This window comes from Prosopis cineraria, unplaced genomic scaffold (genome assembly GCF_029017545.1).
Source record: "Prosopis cineraria cultivar Desert tree isolate PC_DT_omini unplaced genomic scaffold, ASM2901754v1 PC1, whole genome shotgun sequence".
In the NCBI taxonomy this organism is placed as follows: Eukaryota; Viridiplantae; Streptophyta; class Magnoliopsida; order Fabales; family Fabaceae; genus Prosopis; species Prosopis cineraria.
This window is the reverse complement of record NW_026555332.1, coordinates 45,462,345-45,481,884: the sequence shown is the minus strand read 5'-3', so window position 1 is coordinate 45,481,884 and position 19,540 is coordinate 45,462,345. Positions and strand designations below refer to the sequence as shown.

At 35.0% G+C, this 19,540-nt stretch overlaps 2 protein-coding genes across 6 annotated transcripts; both read left to right on the top strand.

The window, feature by feature from the left end:
• Positions 1-1,905: 1,905 nt before the first annotated feature.
• Positions 1,906-5,375, top strand: LOC129286929 (xyloglucan galactosyltransferase MUR3-like). 2 transcript variants are annotated; one of them, XM_054923044.1, is made up of 3 exons: positions 1,906-4,445; positions 4,562-4,599; positions 4,893-5,375. In XM_054923044.1, the coding sequence occupies exon 1, from the start codon at positions 2,676-2,678 to the stop codon at positions 4,434-4,436; it is 1,761 nt and encodes a 586-aa protein (XP_054779019.1). In that variant the 5' UTR covers positions 1,906-2,675; the 3' UTR covers positions 4,437-4,445; positions 4,562-4,599; positions 4,893-5,375. The 2 variants fall into 2 exon arrangements, with proteins under 2 accessions (XP_054779019.1, XP_054779011.1); XM_054923036.1 differs by lacking the exon at positions 4,893-5,375 and having other exon boundaries at positions 1,909-4,445; positions 4,562-4,877.
• Positions 5,376-9,117: 3,742 nt separating this feature from the next.
• On the top strand, positions 9,118-14,562 carry LOC129321209 (MDIS1-interacting receptor like kinase 1). 4 transcript variants are annotated; one of them, XM_054966915.1, is made up of 4 exons: positions 9,118-9,456; positions 9,571-9,700; positions 11,287-13,821; positions 14,038-14,562. In XM_054966915.1, the coding sequence occupies exons 3-4, from the start codon at positions 11,424-11,426 to the stop codon at positions 14,445-14,447; spliced, it is 2,808 nt and encodes a 935-aa protein (XP_054822890.1). In that variant the 5' UTR covers positions 9,118-9,456; positions 9,571-9,700; positions 11,287-11,423; the 3' UTR covers positions 14,448-14,562. The 4 variants fall into 4 exon arrangements, with proteins under 4 accessions (XP_054822890.1, XP_054822896.1, XP_054822882.1 ...); XM_054966921.1 differs by having other exon boundaries at positions 9,533-9,700; XM_054966907.1 differs by having other exon boundaries at positions 9,118-9,700.
• The last annotated feature ends 4,978 nt before the right edge of the window (positions 14,563-19,540 follow it).

Here is a 19,540-nt window from a genome sequence, read left to right as displayed (position 1 = left end):
AATTTTTTTCTAACTTTTTGTAAGCTTTTTTGATATTATGTTTTAAACTATTTGGTTTTTTTAAAAACCGTTCCGATTTTCAGCTTAATTTTGATCCCACCTAGTTTAATTATAAAAATAGTTTTTTGAGTCAAATTGAGCTGTTAATGGCTCATATTGACAACCTAACTGATATGCCCATTTAATTTGGTCTGATTTTTAAAATAATGTTAGGTAACATAGATATTGTCATTGGAATGGTAGAACAGTAGTGTGACCATGAATGAAAATATATTAATATGACCACTGTAATGTTAATGTTTGAATTTAATTTAATTTAATGGATCTAAATCCGCAAAAAAGGGTGGCAATGTGCTTTGCTTAAATAAACCACTTGCTAATATTGCTTATAATTGCTGATAATGATAATAAAGTTTAAGTGGCAAATCAACGTGCATTTGTACCATATTTTTTAATGCTAGTGGTCCACTTTATATATGCCTCAGCGTATGTTGGCTTCTTCCAGACCAATTTTGACGCCTATCACTGTCCCAATTTTAATTATTTTTTATGCCACTGTTGCCTTCAGTTTACTTTATTAGTCACCTCTAAAAAAATAATTTATTTTATAAATTATTAAATTAATAATAATATTTTATTTTAAATAAAATATCTAAATTATCCTCAAAAAATAAGAGAGAGAGAAATAAAAAAATAATATTATATAGTTTATTTACTTTTTAAAGGTTATGTGCTTATATTTATAATTTAATTAAATTTTATTTATTATACTTTTATTACCTTGGTATCAATGAAATTAGTAAAAATGATTTATAAATATGATCAGAAAGAGTAAAGCTTAAAGGTTAGCTTTTAAACTTTAGATACAATTTTATTTTAATTTCTTAATTTAATAAATTATTTTTTCAGTTTTATAATTTTAACACCATTAATTTCATCATAGAAAAATTTTACAATAAACTTTTAAATATTCATAAAATATTTTTAAATGTTAACATTTATTAGGATTAAAGGAAAAATAATCATTTGAAACTAAATATATTAAGATTAAAAGATTAAAAAGATACTTTATAAAATTAAAAAATTAAATTAAAATTTTATATAAATTAAAAAATTAAAAATATATTTTAGCCTAAACTATAATATTTCTACTTTTGAGAGACATGATGCTTTAGCTTCAACTATAATATTTCTACTTTGAAAGAGATGGAGGTTCAACATTGAATTCACGTTAAATGATTGAAAAATATTTTTAGTTTCATTTTTACTAGAAGTATTCTTTCCGTTATCAAATTGTTGGAAATTTAAAAGTATTTCTTAAAATAATAAAAAATACTATCATTTTATAACATTTCTGAAATAACATGCTACTCTCTCTGTTCAAAAATATAAAACATTTTTAACCGAATCTCATCTTTTAATAAAATAGTTACATACTTTTCAACTAATTTTATTTTTTTATATTTATACCTATTAAATACTTTATAATAAAGTTATTATCAATAAGTATTTTTTAAAAAAATAATAATTATATTTTAAAAGATTAAAATTATTTTATATTTTTAAATATTTAATTTTTTAAAAAATATTTTATATTTTTAAATGATGAGAGTAATTATTAGTGTCATATAACGACAACAAGGCTATTCTTACTATATCCATCAAGCAGAAAAAATAAAAATATGTAAAATTATACACAAATTCCAATAAAAGTTTTGTTTGTCCAAGAAAAATTTCAATGAAAATTTGGCTCTTTTATTCTGAAGTGTTGATAAATACAAATACGAAGAAAAAAGCACCCCCGATGCCGCAGTGAGGGATGCTTAGTCCACTATTTAGGTTCCACGTGTACATGTCCTCATGGAAGGGAAGCAATCTCTTTTCTTATTTTTATTTTAATTTTGAGCCAAAACAATCATGGCCATGTAATGGTCTGAATCGTTGCTATTTTGCAAATTCATGCTGACGCTAATCATGGGGCAGGGCTCACTTTCATCAACCCTACACGTCATACACCTCTCCACGTGTCGCAGTTCCACAGGCTACCGACATAGATGACAGACCTCCACGCACGTTGCTAACGTGCACCCCCCATCATTCTCGCATTCTATCAGCCAATTTACATGCTCTCTCCTATTGCCCTTTCTCCTTTCTTCTGTCGCCTCTCTGCAAAATTCGCTCCTTCAAATTCTGGAATTCTCTCTGCTGCTGAACGACTCTTTCCGTAAGTAGTTTGATTCTCTCTCTCCCCCACTCACTTTATTCGGCGCGGGTTTTCCGGTTTTGAGCCGTTAGCTCTCTGTAATTTTGCTTCCTATGAGATTTATCTAGTCGAAGAGGCTCGGCCGTTCCTCGTGATTCGTGCTGATTTTGATATTCTTAATTGGGCACGTACTCTTTTTGATTCGTTCTTATTGATTTCCATTTCTTTCTGTTCCCATCAACTCATTCCTCTGTGTTTAGCAAATAGTTTTGCCGCCACAGTCTGTTCCTTTTCTTTGGAGCTGATCCCATACTCAGAATTAAACATTCCTGTTTACTCTAGGGTTTTGTGTCTTGGTTGAATCTCGTTGATTAAGATTTGGTGTGTGAGTTCGGATTTTATTTTGTGGGTAACCGAGAGAGTATCAGTTTCGTGATTAACTGGCTGACTATTCGATTGGGGTCGGAATGAAATGAGACGCCGCCCTTTGGCGGGCGTTATCCCTGGACAAATGCAGAAAGGGGCAGTAAAAGGCCAGAATTCTCGGCTTTGCTGTTTGGCATCCTTGTCCGCTTTTTTCTGGTTTTTGCTACTGTACTTTCACTTTGTGGTGCTAGGAGGTACTAATGTTGATCAGTCAACGAAACTAGAACCTGCTTCTGTTATTCATGAATCGACCCCAGTTCCTGTAGCCAAAGTCAGTCAAGGACTAACCCCTCCAAGAAATATCGGCATTCATCAGTTGCAGAGGCCTCCAAAAGATGACAATGCCCGTCAGGTACAAAGCCCTGAGAAGAATTATCCATTTATAAAAGCAATGCGAACTTCCGAAAACAAGAGTGACCCTTGTGGGGGGAGGTATATTTATGTGCACGATCTTCCCTCAAAGTTTAACGAGGATATGTTGAAGCAGTGCAGGACTTTAAGTCTGTGGACTAATATGTGTAAGTTTACCACTAATACTGGGCTTGGTCCGCCGCTGGAGAATGTTGAAGGGGTGTTCTCAGATACGGGATGGTACGCCACAAATCAGTTTGCTGTCGATGTGATATTCAACAATCGGATGAAACAGTATGACTGCTTGACAAAGGATTCGTCTATTGCTGCTGCAATTTTTGTACCCTTCTATGCTGGGTTTGATATTGCACGTTATCTTTGGGGTTATAATATTTCAATGAGAGATGCCGCATCACTTGAGTTGGTTGACTGGCTTATGAAGAGGCCAGAGTGGGGTATAATGAATGGTAGAGACCATTTTCTTGTTGCAGGAAGAATAACATGGGATTTCCGGAGACTAAGTGATGAAGAATCAGATTGGGGTAGTAAGCTTTTGTTTTTACCAGCAGCAAAGAATATGTCCATGCTTGTGGTTGAATCCAGTCCCTGGAATGCCAATGATTTTGGTATTCCATATCCCACATACTTCCACCCTGCAAAAGATGCTGATGTGTTCATTTGGCAGGACAGAATGAGACGATTAGAGAGGAAGTGGCTTTTCTCATTTGCTGGAGCTCCACGTCCTGACAACCCCAAATCAATTAGGGGGCAGATAATTGACCAATGCAAGAGGTCAAAGGTTGGTAAGCTGTTGGAATGTGACTTTGGTGAAAGCAAATGCCATTCTCCAAGCAGCATAATGCAGATGTTTCAGAGCTCGCTTTTCTGCCTGCAACCCCAGGGTGATTCATACACAAGGAGATCTGCTTTTGATTCAATGTTGGCTGGTTGTATACCTGTCTTCTTCCATCCGGGTTCAGCATACACACAATATACATGGCATCTTCCTAAGAACTATTCCAAATATTCTGTCTTTATTCCAGAGGATGATATTCGGAAGAGGAATGTCAGCATAGAGGAAAGGCTAAGGCAGATACCTTCTGAGCAGGTGAAAATCATGAGGGAGGAGGTCATTAGTCTCATTCCAAGACTCGTATATGCCGATCCTCGCTCTAAATTGGAGACTCTTAAAGATGCCTTCGATGTTGCTGTACAGGCAGTTATTGACAAGGTTTCGACTTTAAGGAAGGATATCATTGCAGGGCATACAAATGACAACTTCATTGAGGAGAACAGCTGGAAATATGCATTGTTAGAGGAGCGGCAGCATGTGGTAGGACCTCATGAATGGGATCCTTTCTTCTCAAAGCCAAAGGACGGAAATGGGGATTCCAATGAATCCTCTGTTGAAGCTGCTAAAAATTCTTGGAAGAATGAGCAAAGGGGTCATTCATGAAAAAGGAAGGTAACGCATCCACAAAATTTTAAAATGGGCTTTAAAGCAGGCTCAGGAAAATGCCTTTCTCTGATTAGGAAAGAATCGAAGGAACTGATGCTTTCTATGTTATGACTCTATTGCAGAACTTGTTTGCAAGATTAGTTGACAGGCCTTGTCACAGGTAACCCCAACACGGAGATGTTATCTGCTTTCCACATTTTTGTTATATAGGTTTTTCTGATTTCTACATCATGTATTCTCCTTAGTGCTCACTTGAAATGTATTTTGCAAGGTTTAATAATTTTTTAATATAGAGTTCTTGTCCAATTGATTCCATAGGAAATATAATGATGAGTGAATTAGTGGTTGATTTGTATACCTGAGCAAGTTTAACAATCATTTGCTGTACTGACAACCTTAAAACTTATGAAAGATCAGTTGAAGTGATTACCTGAACAATATATTGTTTTGCGGAAGCATTAGTACTGCACGGAACCTTAGATTGAGGGTTGTTTTGGCTACCGTTCAAATAATTAATTTGCTTCACTTGTGCCTGAGAAAGAATTGCTAATTTGCATTTATGTAACAATTTTCTGGTCCTACTTCGTGGGAGATGCCTTTTAACCATATACAACCTAAGTGAATTGATCGGCTTGTGGCTAGTCGATGGATGGAAATGGTGGAAACCATGAGCTGTTACTCGCCGTGGCTGTTGCTTTTTCTTTGTGAAAGTCTTGTCTCTGGCTTTCGAAAAAAGGGAGTCTGGTGGGATGAGGCTCTGCAAATTCTACCAGAGTTGAGTTTCCATCTTCATTCAGTAGTTATAGATGACCGACAGTCTGATGATTTTGATTTTTGCATTGATGATGGATGAAATGACTAATGGTCTTGAGATGAAATTTGAAAACTTTTTCTGCGGATATAACATTAACATCTTATGGTGTGTATGACAGTGTGTTTGTTCTTGGCCTGTTGGCCCTTAAAATATCAAGTGGGAGACGATTCCTGCGGGTCTGCATAAACCTTTTATTTCTTTGTTTGTCTTCTACGATCCGTCCGCCAAAATTATGTTATGCATGCCGTTGAAAAATGCAACGACTGTTCATTGTTATCTTCTAATTGCCGTCCAAATAAGATGATCCTCGTTTCATAATTGTTAGTGCCAGGAAAATCAATGGCGTTTTTGTTTCGTATGCCCTCCTTGCCCCTGCAACTTGAACTTGCGATACTGCTATTCCAGAAGGTAACAAATTGACGTTGGTCAGGTTGGAGTACCTTTGGATTTGTCGACCGTCTCTAGAAATTAGAGTAACGCTCATTATAGTCTTAAAGAGGACACTAATGTGACACTCTACAATTACATCATTTTGACATGACAGTAAAATTAAAAGCAAAACAAAAAAAAGAGGCTTAACGATTATTTATTGGTTTTAGGAAACGAGGGTAAAACTAATGGGAGAGCCTATAGCAGGGAAAGTAGTGAGAGAAATAACGATAATAATCCATGGAAGATATATCCTTTTTGGAGCAAGAACATGGATAAAAGAAGCCACTGTCCTAGTGGAGGGCAAGCTCAATTAGAGGCTGCGCCTGAGGTTATGACAAGAACAATAAGCTGAGAGTCTAAAGCACATCTTGCTGGAGGCAAGGGCAGAAGGAGAGACACATAAGCCAAACCAAAATATTCCGTGTTAAGCTGTTAACTAGCATTCAAAAGGCTCATGTCGTCAGGATTTTTGTTACCGTTGACCCACTTGTTCAGGCGTTGAGTCCATTAAAGCTGACTTTTTAAGCCCCATTGTATATATAAAAATTTCATGATTTTTATGTTTTGACTCAACAGATTTAGGCCTGATTGGGCATGTCTAGCAAGTCTGATCCGTTTTTCTTATTTTAAATAACGTTTTCTTAATCATTATCGTTCACTGATTCTGCCATGGCACTTATTAGATCGAACCAAACGAGCTCTTATATTAATTAGGTTGTGTTTAATGCAAGTAGAGGTGAGGGGAGAATGGAGGCGAGATGGAAGGGAAGGAGAGGGATGGGTTTTAATGTTATCTCCTTTGGTTCAGGAGGAGAGAGGAGGGAAAATAAGTATATATAAATAATTTTATGCTTATATTATTAAAATTTTTTTCAATAAAATATAATTATAAATGTTTTTAACATGTAATTATAAGTATATAGAATAATAATTATTATTAAATATATCATTAAAATATATTATTGTTCAACTTATTTAAAAAGATGAAGAGTAATAATTTAAAAAAAGAACACGATGGTCATTGTATAATAAAAATATACCCCTCCCCTCTCAATCAGATTGGGAGGGGAGGGAAGAGAAATTTTTTTAAAATTTTTGCTTCCCTTTTCCTAAGCAAGTGAGGGAAGGAGAGTAAAATCCTTTCCTTCTCCCCCCTCCAATCAAATGGATTTTTAGTCTAATTTCTCGTGATGCATATACTTTGAACAACACATTCTTGGACCTCCAATTGAATAAAAAATTAAACTTTTTTTTTTTCTCAAACCGTGGCTTCCCTTGAAACCATTATTACGCTAACTCTGTGACAAGAACTAAAAGCAAAAGGGGGATCAAATGTAAGATGGCCAAGTCATTCATTCCATCTCTTTATTGAGTCAGCGTCACTTTATTATCTGTTCTCGAGTTCCTTAAATGAACGATTTAATGCTGGTTTGAAAGGAATTACTTGAAAATTAATACAATAAAATCACGACAAATGAAAATTTAAATGAATTTTTAAAATCAAGGGATGAGACGATAACATAGAATGGTTATCAGAATTTTTTAGATAATTTAAGAATTTTTTAAACAGAGATGAACTTTCAATAAAATCAGATGCTACTATACCAAAACCTATTTGTCAACCTATTTAGATTGTTGGCTCAAAAAAATAGATTATTTTTATCACAACCCAACATAAGGAAAAACATATTTACATGTCCTTATAATTTCACTCAATTTTAAATTAGGTTAATGTAATTTATTTTATTTTAATTAAGCCCTTATAATTTAAATAATTAATTTTTTTAATTCTTAGAAGTTAAAATCCTTATATTTTTCCTTTAAATAAACAAATTAAGAATTTTTATGTTTTTATTAAATGATTATATGATTTTAAAATTAATTACATAATTCTTATAACACAATTTATATAATTAAGTTGGCTTCTACATATTTTTTATACGTGAAAAATTATAATAAAGATATACATAGTGGATTAAATCAATTTTTTTATTTTAACTAATAGTATTAAATTAAATGCAAACTGCAGAAGTATTTTTATTTTGTATAATTAAATAATTTATTATTAGTTTTAATCTTTAAGGGTCAATATACATAATAGATAAAACTATAAAAATTTAATTAAAATAAAATAAATTACAGAAACTGAATTTAAAATTAAGTGAAATTATAAAAATATGTAAGAATATATTTTTAAAAAATAATTATTGCTTGAGTCACATGTGTGTGCAAATCTCTAATGCAAACAAAGAATCAAGGTCCATTTGGTTTTGCCCCAAAGTTGAGGGCCCATAGCAAAGTGGATATCTGGCCGAAAAAACGCCGTCAACTGTTTGTAATGATAGTGAATGGTCAAAGGGTGAAAAATAACACGTAGGTTAGCTTTAATAAAAAGGGGACTAGTCTCTTGTAACCGTTCCAGCCAATGTTCAAATCAGAAGTGGGAATATGAGTTTATTTGAACTATATATGTTAACCCATATAGATTGATTAGATTTAATTTATTTTTATATGAGTTAAAAAAATTTATGCACAACTCAACTATCATGAGTTAGTTAGATTTAATTTATTTTTATATGGGTTGAAAAAATCTCTGTCCAATTTAACTTTTGTGAGTTAGTGGAATAAATAAATCAATTTACTGGCTTATTTATTTATCTTTATAATTTTTTTAAAAAATTATATCTAAATAAGAATTTCTAATATGATATTCCATGTAATTAAAAAAATTTACATCATAATTATATGAGATTAATTAATTTCACCATAATTTATTTCAAAATCTACTTGTTATGTGAGGGTTTAGTGTCAAAACTCCCTTCATTTTTACTTTTTTAAATTTATTTTATTTTTAATAAATAATATGGATTAAATAGGGCAAGCTTGACTCATGAGGCTTAATCCATTTGAGTTATAAGTTATTTGATTCAAATTTAAAAAAAAATTATTTTTATATGGATTAATATTTTTTTAATTTAACTTGACCCTTATAACAACTTATTTGAACTAACCTGTTTAACTTAAAATATATCACTAGTTCTAGTTCAAATTTAAATCTAATTTAAGAGAGGTACTAATTAATACTTGACAATGTCCATCAACATAAGTTCATCTTATCTATTAAATGAGAATTTAATCTACATAACTTATAAAGCTGTAGATTCAAATTTTATTGATAACCTTCCTACCTCCAACTCTTTTTTTTTTTTTTTTTCAGAAAGGTCAAAAAGTCAGGACACAACAAAAAATTGTCCGTTGGATCTTCTAGATCTAGCCACAGAAATGGAAGAAAAAATTATGAGATTTTTCATATTCTCCCCCCCCCCTCAAGTTCTCTCTACAACATTATCTTTAAATTTATTTTTTCCCATTTCTTTTTGCATTATAATTAAGAATCACATGCCAAAATTTTCGTGTGGTTGTTAATGCTCTAAGCTCAGAATTCCCATCAGTGTCTTGACCTTGAGTTTAGACAAGAGGAAAGGGGTAGAAAGCGCAGGAAAACGTTTGTGTCTGAGCGACGTTCATGTGGCGCATGTGCAACAGGGAGCAATATGATCTCATTTAGCATCTAATTGCTGCGTGTAACATTAGGTTTTGGATTTTAAAATCATGAAAGGCTGGTTCTGGTTTCCCTTGGCATAAAAGCATGTGGACGCACGTAAGCAAGCTTCTCGGAGACCTTCTCTTCACTTCACGCCCTTAAGATTGGATCCATATGCGCATCAATTATCAAAAGCCATCATCAAATAATTCAATATTGGGAAGAAGGTACTGCTCTATATGACTTCCATCTGTTTTATTACGTGGTTAGGTATCGAATTTGTTCTAACTCTAAGCATTGGAGGGGGAATTTCTCTTTCTTCACTTTGTTAATTCAAACAGACCACGTGTGTGCATGTGAATCTTGAAAGGCAGAAAGAGCAAAAAGATAAAAGAAAGAGTTTTTATCTCAGAATGTGGTAATTAGTGGGTTCAGACTTCAGAGTCGCAGACCATGATTGATAATGCTCAGGTGCAGCACTTTTCTCCCATTACCTTCTTTCTTGTCATATTTTATTCGCTATTCTTCTGGGCATGTCTCGGCTTCAATCTATTGCTTTCTTCTTCATCTTGAAGGGCGTGTTTGTTTTTGAAAACTGAAAGGGTCTCTTTTAGAAACATGGATCATTAACAACTTGCAGGCCAAGTGTTTGTTGTATTGCTTGGGTTCCTAAATTAGCTCAGTGGCATATTTCTAGTCCATCAAGTTTGTGTGTCATGTTGTGGCTGAAGCTCTTGGCATTGCATTACCTCATACATTAAATTTTTTATGGTCTTTCACTTCTTCATTTTTTGTAATTTTATTTTTAATGGAGGGTAGAGTTTGTCTTATTTTCATGTTTCTTACGCCCTATAACATGGAAAGATTCCTGCTTCTAATCATAATGAATAATTAATATTTTGAGGGTGGAACCATCAAACGGATGATGGTTCCTCTTCGTCTCGCTCTGCCATTTTAAGTAGAATACGATAATCGAAGGTACAAATTTCTTCGTTTACAATTTGTTAAAAGTTATTCCCGCTGTCACATGGCTCTGGTTTGGATTTTGATGTTAAGATAATCACAATTACATCAATGTTCTTTGGTGGATCCCAACCTTAACTATATTTTAAATGGCCCACTAAGGCATCATTTCTGAATCTTTGTCATACTTAGATGCTACCCTTCCATCTGCTGAAACTCGTAAATTCTCTTCGACACTCAGAACGCGGTTAAAACATAAGAGTAGCTTTATACATGAACTTGACTTATCCAATTGACTTTTTCCTTGTTGATTTCATAGTTTTTATCTTTGTCACTTTTTCTACATCTGGTCGAATTTCAATCATGGATTGCCACTTGATTTATACCTGTGAGTTGTGAGCAGGTTAAATATTAGTTTTAGGATAGAACACACCCTTAAGAATTATTCAGCGGATTTACTCTTGACACCAGAAGGTACACTTTTCTGATGCCTTCATTCTCAATCTTCTTAAAAAGAAAATAGATTAATTGCTGAAAACAAAACAAAACAAAACAAAAAAGGAAAGGAAAAAAGAATAAAAGTAAACAATCAGGGAAGAAACTTTCTTGGGAAAAAAGATATAGTTGCCAAATTATTCATCTCTTAAGTTGGCAAAGCTAAAACTAAACCAGCATTGAGCGGCACATTCTCTCCCATGTTTTATGTCGGAGAAACTCCCAATAAGACCAAAGCTTCACCCGTCATTACTTGCACATTACCAGCTGTTAAATACCTGACGAACCCTTAACAATGACTGCTCATTGATGATTTTTTTATTGCCCATATATTATACTTGATCAAATGCATTAGTTGTTCTTGTTTCGACGACTTCCTCATAACTAGACATTACTTTCTCTGTGTTCTGTCCATCCAAACATCACACTTCAGTTTCTGAGTAGAGAGTGCAAATGATGGACCACTGAGAGATTAAGCAGAGTGAAGAATAAGATGCAACTGAAAATTCTGCTCTTCTTCTGTTACATTTTCTGTTTCTCTTATGGTCTTGCTGTTGTTTTGAATGATGAAGTTTCCACACTACTTTCTATAAAAGCAGGTCTTATTGATCCGTTGAATAAGCTGCAAGATTGGAAATTGCCGGACAAGGCACCAAGAAAAGATGCAGAGCCTTGTAAGTGGGTTGGTGTCTCGTGCAATGCTGCTGGAGCTGTCGAGAAGCTCGATCTATCCCACATGAATCTCAGTGGCAAAGTATCCGATGAGATACAAAGGCTACAAAGTCTCACTACTCTAAACTTATGCTGCAATGGGTTCTCCACAGCATTGCCAAAATCTGTAGCCAACCTCATCACACTGAGAAGTCTTGATGTCAGCCAGAATTTCTTCATTGGTGATTTTCCATTAGGTCTTGGAAAGGCATCACGACTTATGATTTTAAATGCATCCAGTAATGATTTCTCAGGTTTTGTTCCGGAGGATCTTGGGAATGCTTCTTCCTTAGAGACGCTAGATCTCAGAGGCAGCTTCTTCCAAGGGTCTATTCCACAATCCTTCAGTAGGTTGCGGAAGCTGAGGTTCCTTGGTCTTTCTGGAAATAATCTCACTGGAGAAATTCCAGGTGAGCTGGGGCAGCTTTCCTCACTGGAGCATATGATTCTCGGGTACAATGCTTTTGAGGGTGGGATTCCCAGAGAGTTTGGAAACCTCACCAATCTTAAGTATCTTGATGTGGCCGAAGGCAATCTTGGAGGTGAAATTCCAGCTGAATTGGGAAACCTGAAATTACTAAACACGGTTTTCTTATACAAAAACAACTTTAAAGGCAGAATTCCTCCTGCTCTGTGCAATCTGACTTCATTGGTGTTGCTGGATTTCTCTGACAACATGCTATCAGGAAAAATTCCACCTGAAATTGGCCAACTGAAGAATTTAGAGCTCCTAAATTTCATGAGCAACCTTCTATCTGGTCCTGTGCCTTCTGAACTTGGGGATTTGCCTCAACTGAAGGTTCTTGAGCTATGGAAAAATTCCTTGTCAGGGACATTGCCAAATCGCTTGGGCAAAAGTTCACCATTGCAGTGGCTTGATGTATCATCGAACTTCATCTCTGGTGAGATTCCAGAAACACTTTGCAGCCAGGGCAATCTCACCAAGCTTATTCTTTTCAATAATGCCTTCACAGGTCCAATTCCAGTCAACATATCAATGTGCCCTTCACTAGTTCGTGTTCGAATTCATAACAATTTACTTAATGGATCAATTCCGGTTGGCTTTGGGAAACTTGGGAATCTTGAAAGGTTAGAATTGGCTAACAACAGTCTCACTGGTGAAATTCCTAATGACATTGCTTCTTCCACATCCCTTTCTTTCATTGATTTCTCCAGAAACAACCTCCATTCTTCTCTCCCTTCTACCATTTTTTCCACTCCGAATCTCCAATCATTCATGGTCTCCCACAACAATTTGGAAGGTGAAATCCCAGACCAATGTCAGGACTGTCCTTCACTTGGTGTTCTTGATCTCTCATCAAATCGTCTCTCTGGAAGCATTCCAGATAGCATTGCTTCTTGTCAGAAATTGGTAAACTTGAACCTAAAGAACAACCAATTGACTGGTAAAATCCCAAAAGCTCTAGCCAACATGCCTTCACTGGCCATTCTTGATTTTTCCAACAACTCTCTCACTGGTCAGATACCTGATAGCTTTGGTATTTCTCCTGCTCTCGAAGCTCTCAATGTCTCATGCAACCAGCTTGAGGGTCCCGTCCCAACAAATGGCATGCTAAGAACCATCAACCCAAGTGATCTCATGGGTAATGCTGGCCTATGCGGTGGCATCCTCCCTCCATGTGGCCAAAACTCTGCATATTCATTGAAGCATGGGAGCTCACGAGCAAGACACATAATCACAGGATGGGTCATTGGAATATCATCAGTATTGGCTATTGGGATTGCCATTTTTGTTGCTAGATCTATATACATAAGGTGGTACTCTGATGGCTTCCGCAACGGTGAAAAGATTTATAAGGGTGACAAAAGGTGGCCCTGGAGATTGATGGCATTTCAGAGGCTTAATTTTACAAGCACTGAAATTCTAGCTTGCATTAAGGAAACAAATGTGATTGGAATGGGAGCAACTGGGGTTGTTTATAAGGCTGAACTGTCACAGTCAAATACAGTTGTGGCGGTGAAAAAGTTGTGGACATCAGGATCTGATACTGAAGTAGGAAGTAATGATGACCTGGTTGGAGAGGTGAATCTATTGGGCAGGCTAAGACATAGAAATATCGTTAGACTATTGGGATACCTTTATAACGACATTGATGTTATGATGGTTTATGAATTTATGTCCAATGGAAACCTTGGAGATGCCTTGCATGGCAAACAAGCTGGAAGGTTGCTTGTAGACTGGGCTTCCCGATATAACATATCTCTAGGAATTGCGCAAGGGCTTGCTTATCTTCATCATGACTATCATCCACCGGTCATCCACCGCGACATCAAGTCAAATAACATACTGCTTGATGCAAATCTTGAGGCAAGGATAGCAGATTTTGGATTAGCCAAAATGATGACTGGGAAGAATGAAACTGTCTCCATGATTGCTGGGTCCTACGGCTACATTGCCCCAGGTGAGTTATTAGTTCACACGTCTTATTTTGGCCAATTAGTTCATATGTCTTATTTTATCAGATCATTGGTAACTTTACGTTTAATATTACTTGAGTATGTGTAGGATAGTAAGAATTCAAAGAACATAACATGACAGTTTCAATCAGTAGAGTAGAGTTCACATTAGATCATCTATCTCATGTTTCTTACATTTCTAATGTTTGTTTATCTGGCAGAGTATGGATATACCTTGAAGGTGGATGAAAAGATTGACACTTACAGTTATGGAGTAGTTCTGTTGGAGCTTCTCACAGGAAAGAGTCCACTGGATTCTGAGTTTGGAGAATCTGTGGACATTGTTGAGTGGATTAGGAGGAAGATTAGAGACAACAAGCCTCTAGAAGAAGCATTAGATCCAAGTGTAGGAAATTGCAGGCATGTTGTAGAGGAGATGCTTTTAGTTCTTAGAATAGCACTTCTTTGCACCGCAAAGCTACCCAAGGACAGACCCTCCATGAGAGATGTGATAATGATGCTTGAAGAGGCAAAGCCTCGGAGTAAAAGCGATAGCAACAATAAAAAAGATGAAGCTAATAAGATGACGCCAGTTTTTAGCACATCATCTCTAGTTGGCGGCCTTGTGTAGGAACCAAAAATGGGGTTTTTCCGGGCCATCAATCTGATTCTTCCATTGTATTTAGAGCTGTATTTTGTTCGGTCTCATGTAATTTTATAATCGCCGGTTCATATCTTTTCCTCAAGAGGTTTTCTAGTATTATCAATATGGATTAATTTTCGCAAGGAAAAAAAGTTTTAACCTGACAATAGAGTATTTAATTTTTAACATATTAAATTATGCTACCCAGCTCACAGATCCACAATAACACCCTATAATGTCAAGGATAATTGTTACAGTGTAGTTGGATTTGAAAACCAAGTTCAAGTTAAAATTAATTTTCACTTGTCTACTGACTTTCGGAATTGAGTTACTTAAAAAAGTTATACGAAATTGGATCAAATCAAGTCATTGATTTGAACTTATTTTAGTTTTAGCCAAGGCACCTATGCACTATAGTTGACTACCCAAAATATCACCAAATGTCATTGAAGGCCATCTCAACCATTAACTACGTCAAATTTTTGAGGCAGCAATTTGCATAATAATGCAGCTCAAAGTGTCAGTCATAACGCAACAACCATTCAAAAACAAAAAAAAGTAAGTATCTAGGGCCTTGAAATTGATTAGTAGAGTAGAATGAGGCAGAAAAGATGTAGATTGCCCAAAACTTGACACAAGTAGGATTTTAAAAACTAGAAATAAAACCAATTTTAATATACATTACCATCATAGCTTATCTACCAGAGAATCCAGGTTCTAAAACCAAAATACAAAGGAGGCTAAGAAAGAAGAAATCAAATTGAGCTCCCAAGACAAAAGAAGTGCAACCACAAATCAAGTTTTCCTTAGTTAATGGTTTTGAGGAAGTTGTTTTGGAAATGGCTCCATGTGGTTGAATTTTCTCATCAAAATTTTCAATTGTGTCCTTCAATTTTCCTTTAACATCAGGAAATTGCACATATAATTCTTACTTCAAAAGCTTGTAGAACCATAAACTCTGCTTGAGTTGGTTCTACAAGTGTCTAATGAAGGATCGAAGTTGTGGTAGGATCAAGATATATTTGATCATGTTGGATAGTGTCATTCCCTTGTCTAGTATCTAACTATTGTTGAAGCTCTTGCAGTTGTCTTTGCAATTGTATCACCTTCTCATAGCAACCGTTAATCGTTAACTAGTCTTTTTCCCATGTATGTGCCTCATAAACTATACTTTTAATCATATTGAACATTTGAAACAATAGTAATAGTAAGTGAACGGAGTAGAAACAAAGTATTAAGTAGACATGAGAGAGAAGAAAGCAAAGCAACAAGACCTTGCTTGAATTCTATTACTCCTTATAATGTTTTGTGCTAGCTCACCACTAATGGTTTTTCTTGGGGTTGGATCATGTAATGCCTTTTTGACATTACGAAATAACACACCAATTCACACTTAGGTTTAAAATTAAAAACTATAATCAATTGGGATCCCTCATAAAATCTTTAAGAAAACCATTTCAAATAAGTTAAAAGTCTAACACTTACATAGTGGAAGAATAAAGATTTCATATACCTAATGCAAGAAGACAAAAGAGGCAAAACGGCAATTTTAGGTTGAATGAAGCTATATGTCATGGTATGTGGCACATGCACCATGGCATGTCGTACAGAGCCACCACTTCTTGTTCTGTGAAATGCTCTGCAGCATGTGTACTATGCACCGCAGCACACGTATCAAATTTTATTGTCAAATAGTATGTCTGATATGAACTTATAAAGTATGATGTTTTCTCATATGATGTCTGATTTGGATGATACAAGCACCTATACAAAACTTATTTCGAACTCTAGCTAATGACACTAGTTTCATTTAACTTCAATATTTTGTTTGAAAATTGAACATTCGAATGCAAAATGACCATTTTAAGTCATTTTCACTTACTCAAGCACCCCATTTATAGACCACATATCAATAGTCATTCCTAGGGCCTTGATAACAACCAATGGGACATTTAACATCTGATTGACCATACATATCAATAATATCACACATATACACATGTTTGGTTGCTAAACTACCCATTTTCATATGTTTAGGCAATTACACACATTCATACATATGTATCAACATTTGGCCAAATTTCACACTCTTTCACACCAAACGTATGCACACATATGCACTTGTAGTAGTACCCTTAGCCCTCATTTACAAAATTCACCATAAACACACACATGCATTATAGGGCTAGGATACGTAAGTACCCACATACTAGCACTTTAATGTTTATATGTACATGTAGTCCTATGGTAACTTATATATAATACCATATTTACAACAACTAATTCATTACACCAACCTTGATGGCCAACAAGAGATCTACTACTTTCGGCTTGGTTCGTTCCCTTTCAAGCTCACAATGTCAGGTCTTGTAAAAATGATAGTCATGAGTGAGATAAAAATTTCAATAATCAAGATATCTTATTAAATGTTTATTTGTAACATTTAAGAAAATTAAGCATGATTAATTAGCCTAATGAATGTGCTTAGTGAGTTGAGGAGGTGTGTGGCTTGAGTGGTTTAAATTGTGCAACTAATTATAATTTCAACCCTAAATGCAAGTCCAGAGTGAAGTCAAGCCATTTGGGTAAGGAAATAGGAGTAAAAAGTGATGAAATGCTTTCTATGCCACATGCCACGATCTGTTGCAGTGCACAGAAGCAATACAAGCTCCATTGGGCCTCTCTGTGTTATGCACTATGGTAGGTGGCTACGTGCATTGTAGCACATGGTCAAAAATTAGACTGTATCAGTTTGTGTTCTATGTGCAAAAATAGAAGGGAGAAAGATTGGAAAACAAAAAACACGACTTGGCTCTACCAGGGCATGCGCATTGGGACCCTTGAAGACATTTTGAGGCATCCAAACACTTAAAGTAAGTAATTTACATCCTCATCTTCCTTTCTCTATCATGTTTATGAGGGTTTGAGTTGGGAGAGTAATTTTCAATCTATAGGAGCTTTGAGTTTGAACCATTGATTAAAATGGATATAATGAGAGTTGTTTAAGGTATTTAAACCCTACATTAATGATTTTGTCATTGGTTACTTGGGAGGAGCCATTAATATGCAAAGTTCAATATAAATAAGGTGGTTGATTGTGTTGGTAGGTCATTAATGATAGTTTAATGACTCATTAGTAAAAATATGAGTCGACGGACCTTAGAAAACCCATTGGGTATGAATGTATAATGAATTATGGGATTGATTAAATAGAGACTGTGGATTTATGGTATTGAAATTTGTTATAAATGGGATAATGATGATATCATTGTCATATAATTGTAGAGAAATTTATTTTTGGCATTATCTAAGCTTGAGAGGAGTTTTGGAAGTGTTTATTGTGAGGGTAAACTTTTGACCTCTCAAAGGTTTAAAATAACTAAGGAAAACCTAGTTTATATAGGTGAATATTGATTGATTAATTGTTGAATTAGTTGATTTAAAACATGATTGATATTTCTAAACTCTTGATGTAAATTTGGCATGCTTGAAATTATGATGAATTGATGAATTGGTGAGAAATAATTTTGAAAGAAATAGAGAACCTTATTTATGTTTGCTTATAGTGAGCAATGATTTTGATTAATGGTATGTCATTGTGAAATTTATAAAATATGGTATTTGGCATGTGGAGTGAGTTGAATATGTAATTATGGATAGGTGAATCTAAGTTATGTGATTGATAATTGAGTTGCATGAATATGTGGTATGCATGCATCGTATGATTATTGGCAGGAGTTCACCTAGAGAAATGAGTAGTTGTTAAACCCACATAGTATTGGCAGTGACCGTTAAAATTGAGAACTTACCTTGGCACCAACCGTTGGAATCAAGAGGTAACCCGTGTCTCATAATTGATTTGGGACTGTCCCACTTATTTTATAAGGGATTCAAACTTAACTAGTCTCCACCGGTTCATGAAAAGGTTAGATTAGGGGTATGACATTCCATGTTGTTAGTATTGGGAGAAACCGTGTTACATAAGTGAGTGAGTTAACCCTGATTCGGTAGCTCCTCATAATTAAAAGGCTAGGTTAGTTCGTAAAGGATGTAGCCATCGAATAGCCACTGGTTTCATATTGAAGGTAACATGAGGGTATAAGGTTGGCATTTAATCATGCATTTAAATCTAGCCACATAACTGTTATTATCATGGTTCTGTATTTGTTAGAGGCATATGGTTGGTATTATCGCGACTCTATGATATGCATTGTCATTTATGTACGTTTGGCCCAGTTATATAGTTGTTAGTATTATGAACTAGGGCTATAGTCATCATATATGCTATATGGGGTGATTTTGCCTATTTGCATATGTTTTTAATTGATATGCAGCTGTATAGATTAGGTGAAACTTGGTTAATGAGTGGTTGCACTCACCCTTCGATTCTCAATATTTTCAGAGCCTAATTTATCAAATTTAAATCTAGAAAAACGTGCTGAGGCATAGGGTTCTAAAGTAATTCTTTTATATGTCTCTATGTTCTATTTCTGTGTATGAGCATTATTAATTTGCTAACTAGGTCATATACCATTGACTTTAAGCTACTTGCACTATATTTATGCATACTTGTGTATTTTATGCCTTCGGTTAGTGAGTTTTAGTTGCAAACCCTTCGATAAGGTTAAAATACTCATATAAGTAGGAACATGTTTATTTTGAATGATTTGGAATGAAAATTAATGGTTTGTACAAGTTTTCCTCCCCTTTGTGTTTAGTAAAATTGAGGTTGAGTAGTGATTTTATGTTATATGTGTATTTGGTTGATTATGGTGTATTGCATAAGTCCTCAAAAGTCCATTGAGTATGGTCAGATGGTCAGTGTAAGCTTTTGGCACTTGTATATGAGTTAGGATACCATTGTTGTGAGTTTTATGCAAAAAAAGTGGTAAAATGGGTTTTGGTATCTAACTTTTTTGTAGAAAATGAATTTGAGTGTGAAACTTGTGCCAATAGCTAAAGCCAAGAGAAAGCTTCGTGTGAACACTGAAACTACCTCAATCAGACATTAGATGAAAAGTTAACATGCGTCGGAAGTTCTCTCCCACTGCTATTAAATGACAACAGCTGTTTACTCTCGA

Coding starts and splice junctions, on each gene's coding strand:
- LOC129321209 (XM_054966899.1), top strand. CDS start 11,181: ATGCAACTGAAAATTCTGCTCTTCTTCTGTTACATTTTCTGTTTCTCT. Junction 13,822..14,037: donor CTACGGCTACATTGCCCCAG/GTGAGTTATTAG, acceptor TTTATCTGGCAG/AGTATGGATATACCTTGAAG.
- LOC129286929 (XM_054923044.1), top strand. CDS start 2,676: ATGAGACGCCGCCCTTTGGCGGGCGTTATCCCTGGACAAATGCAGAAA.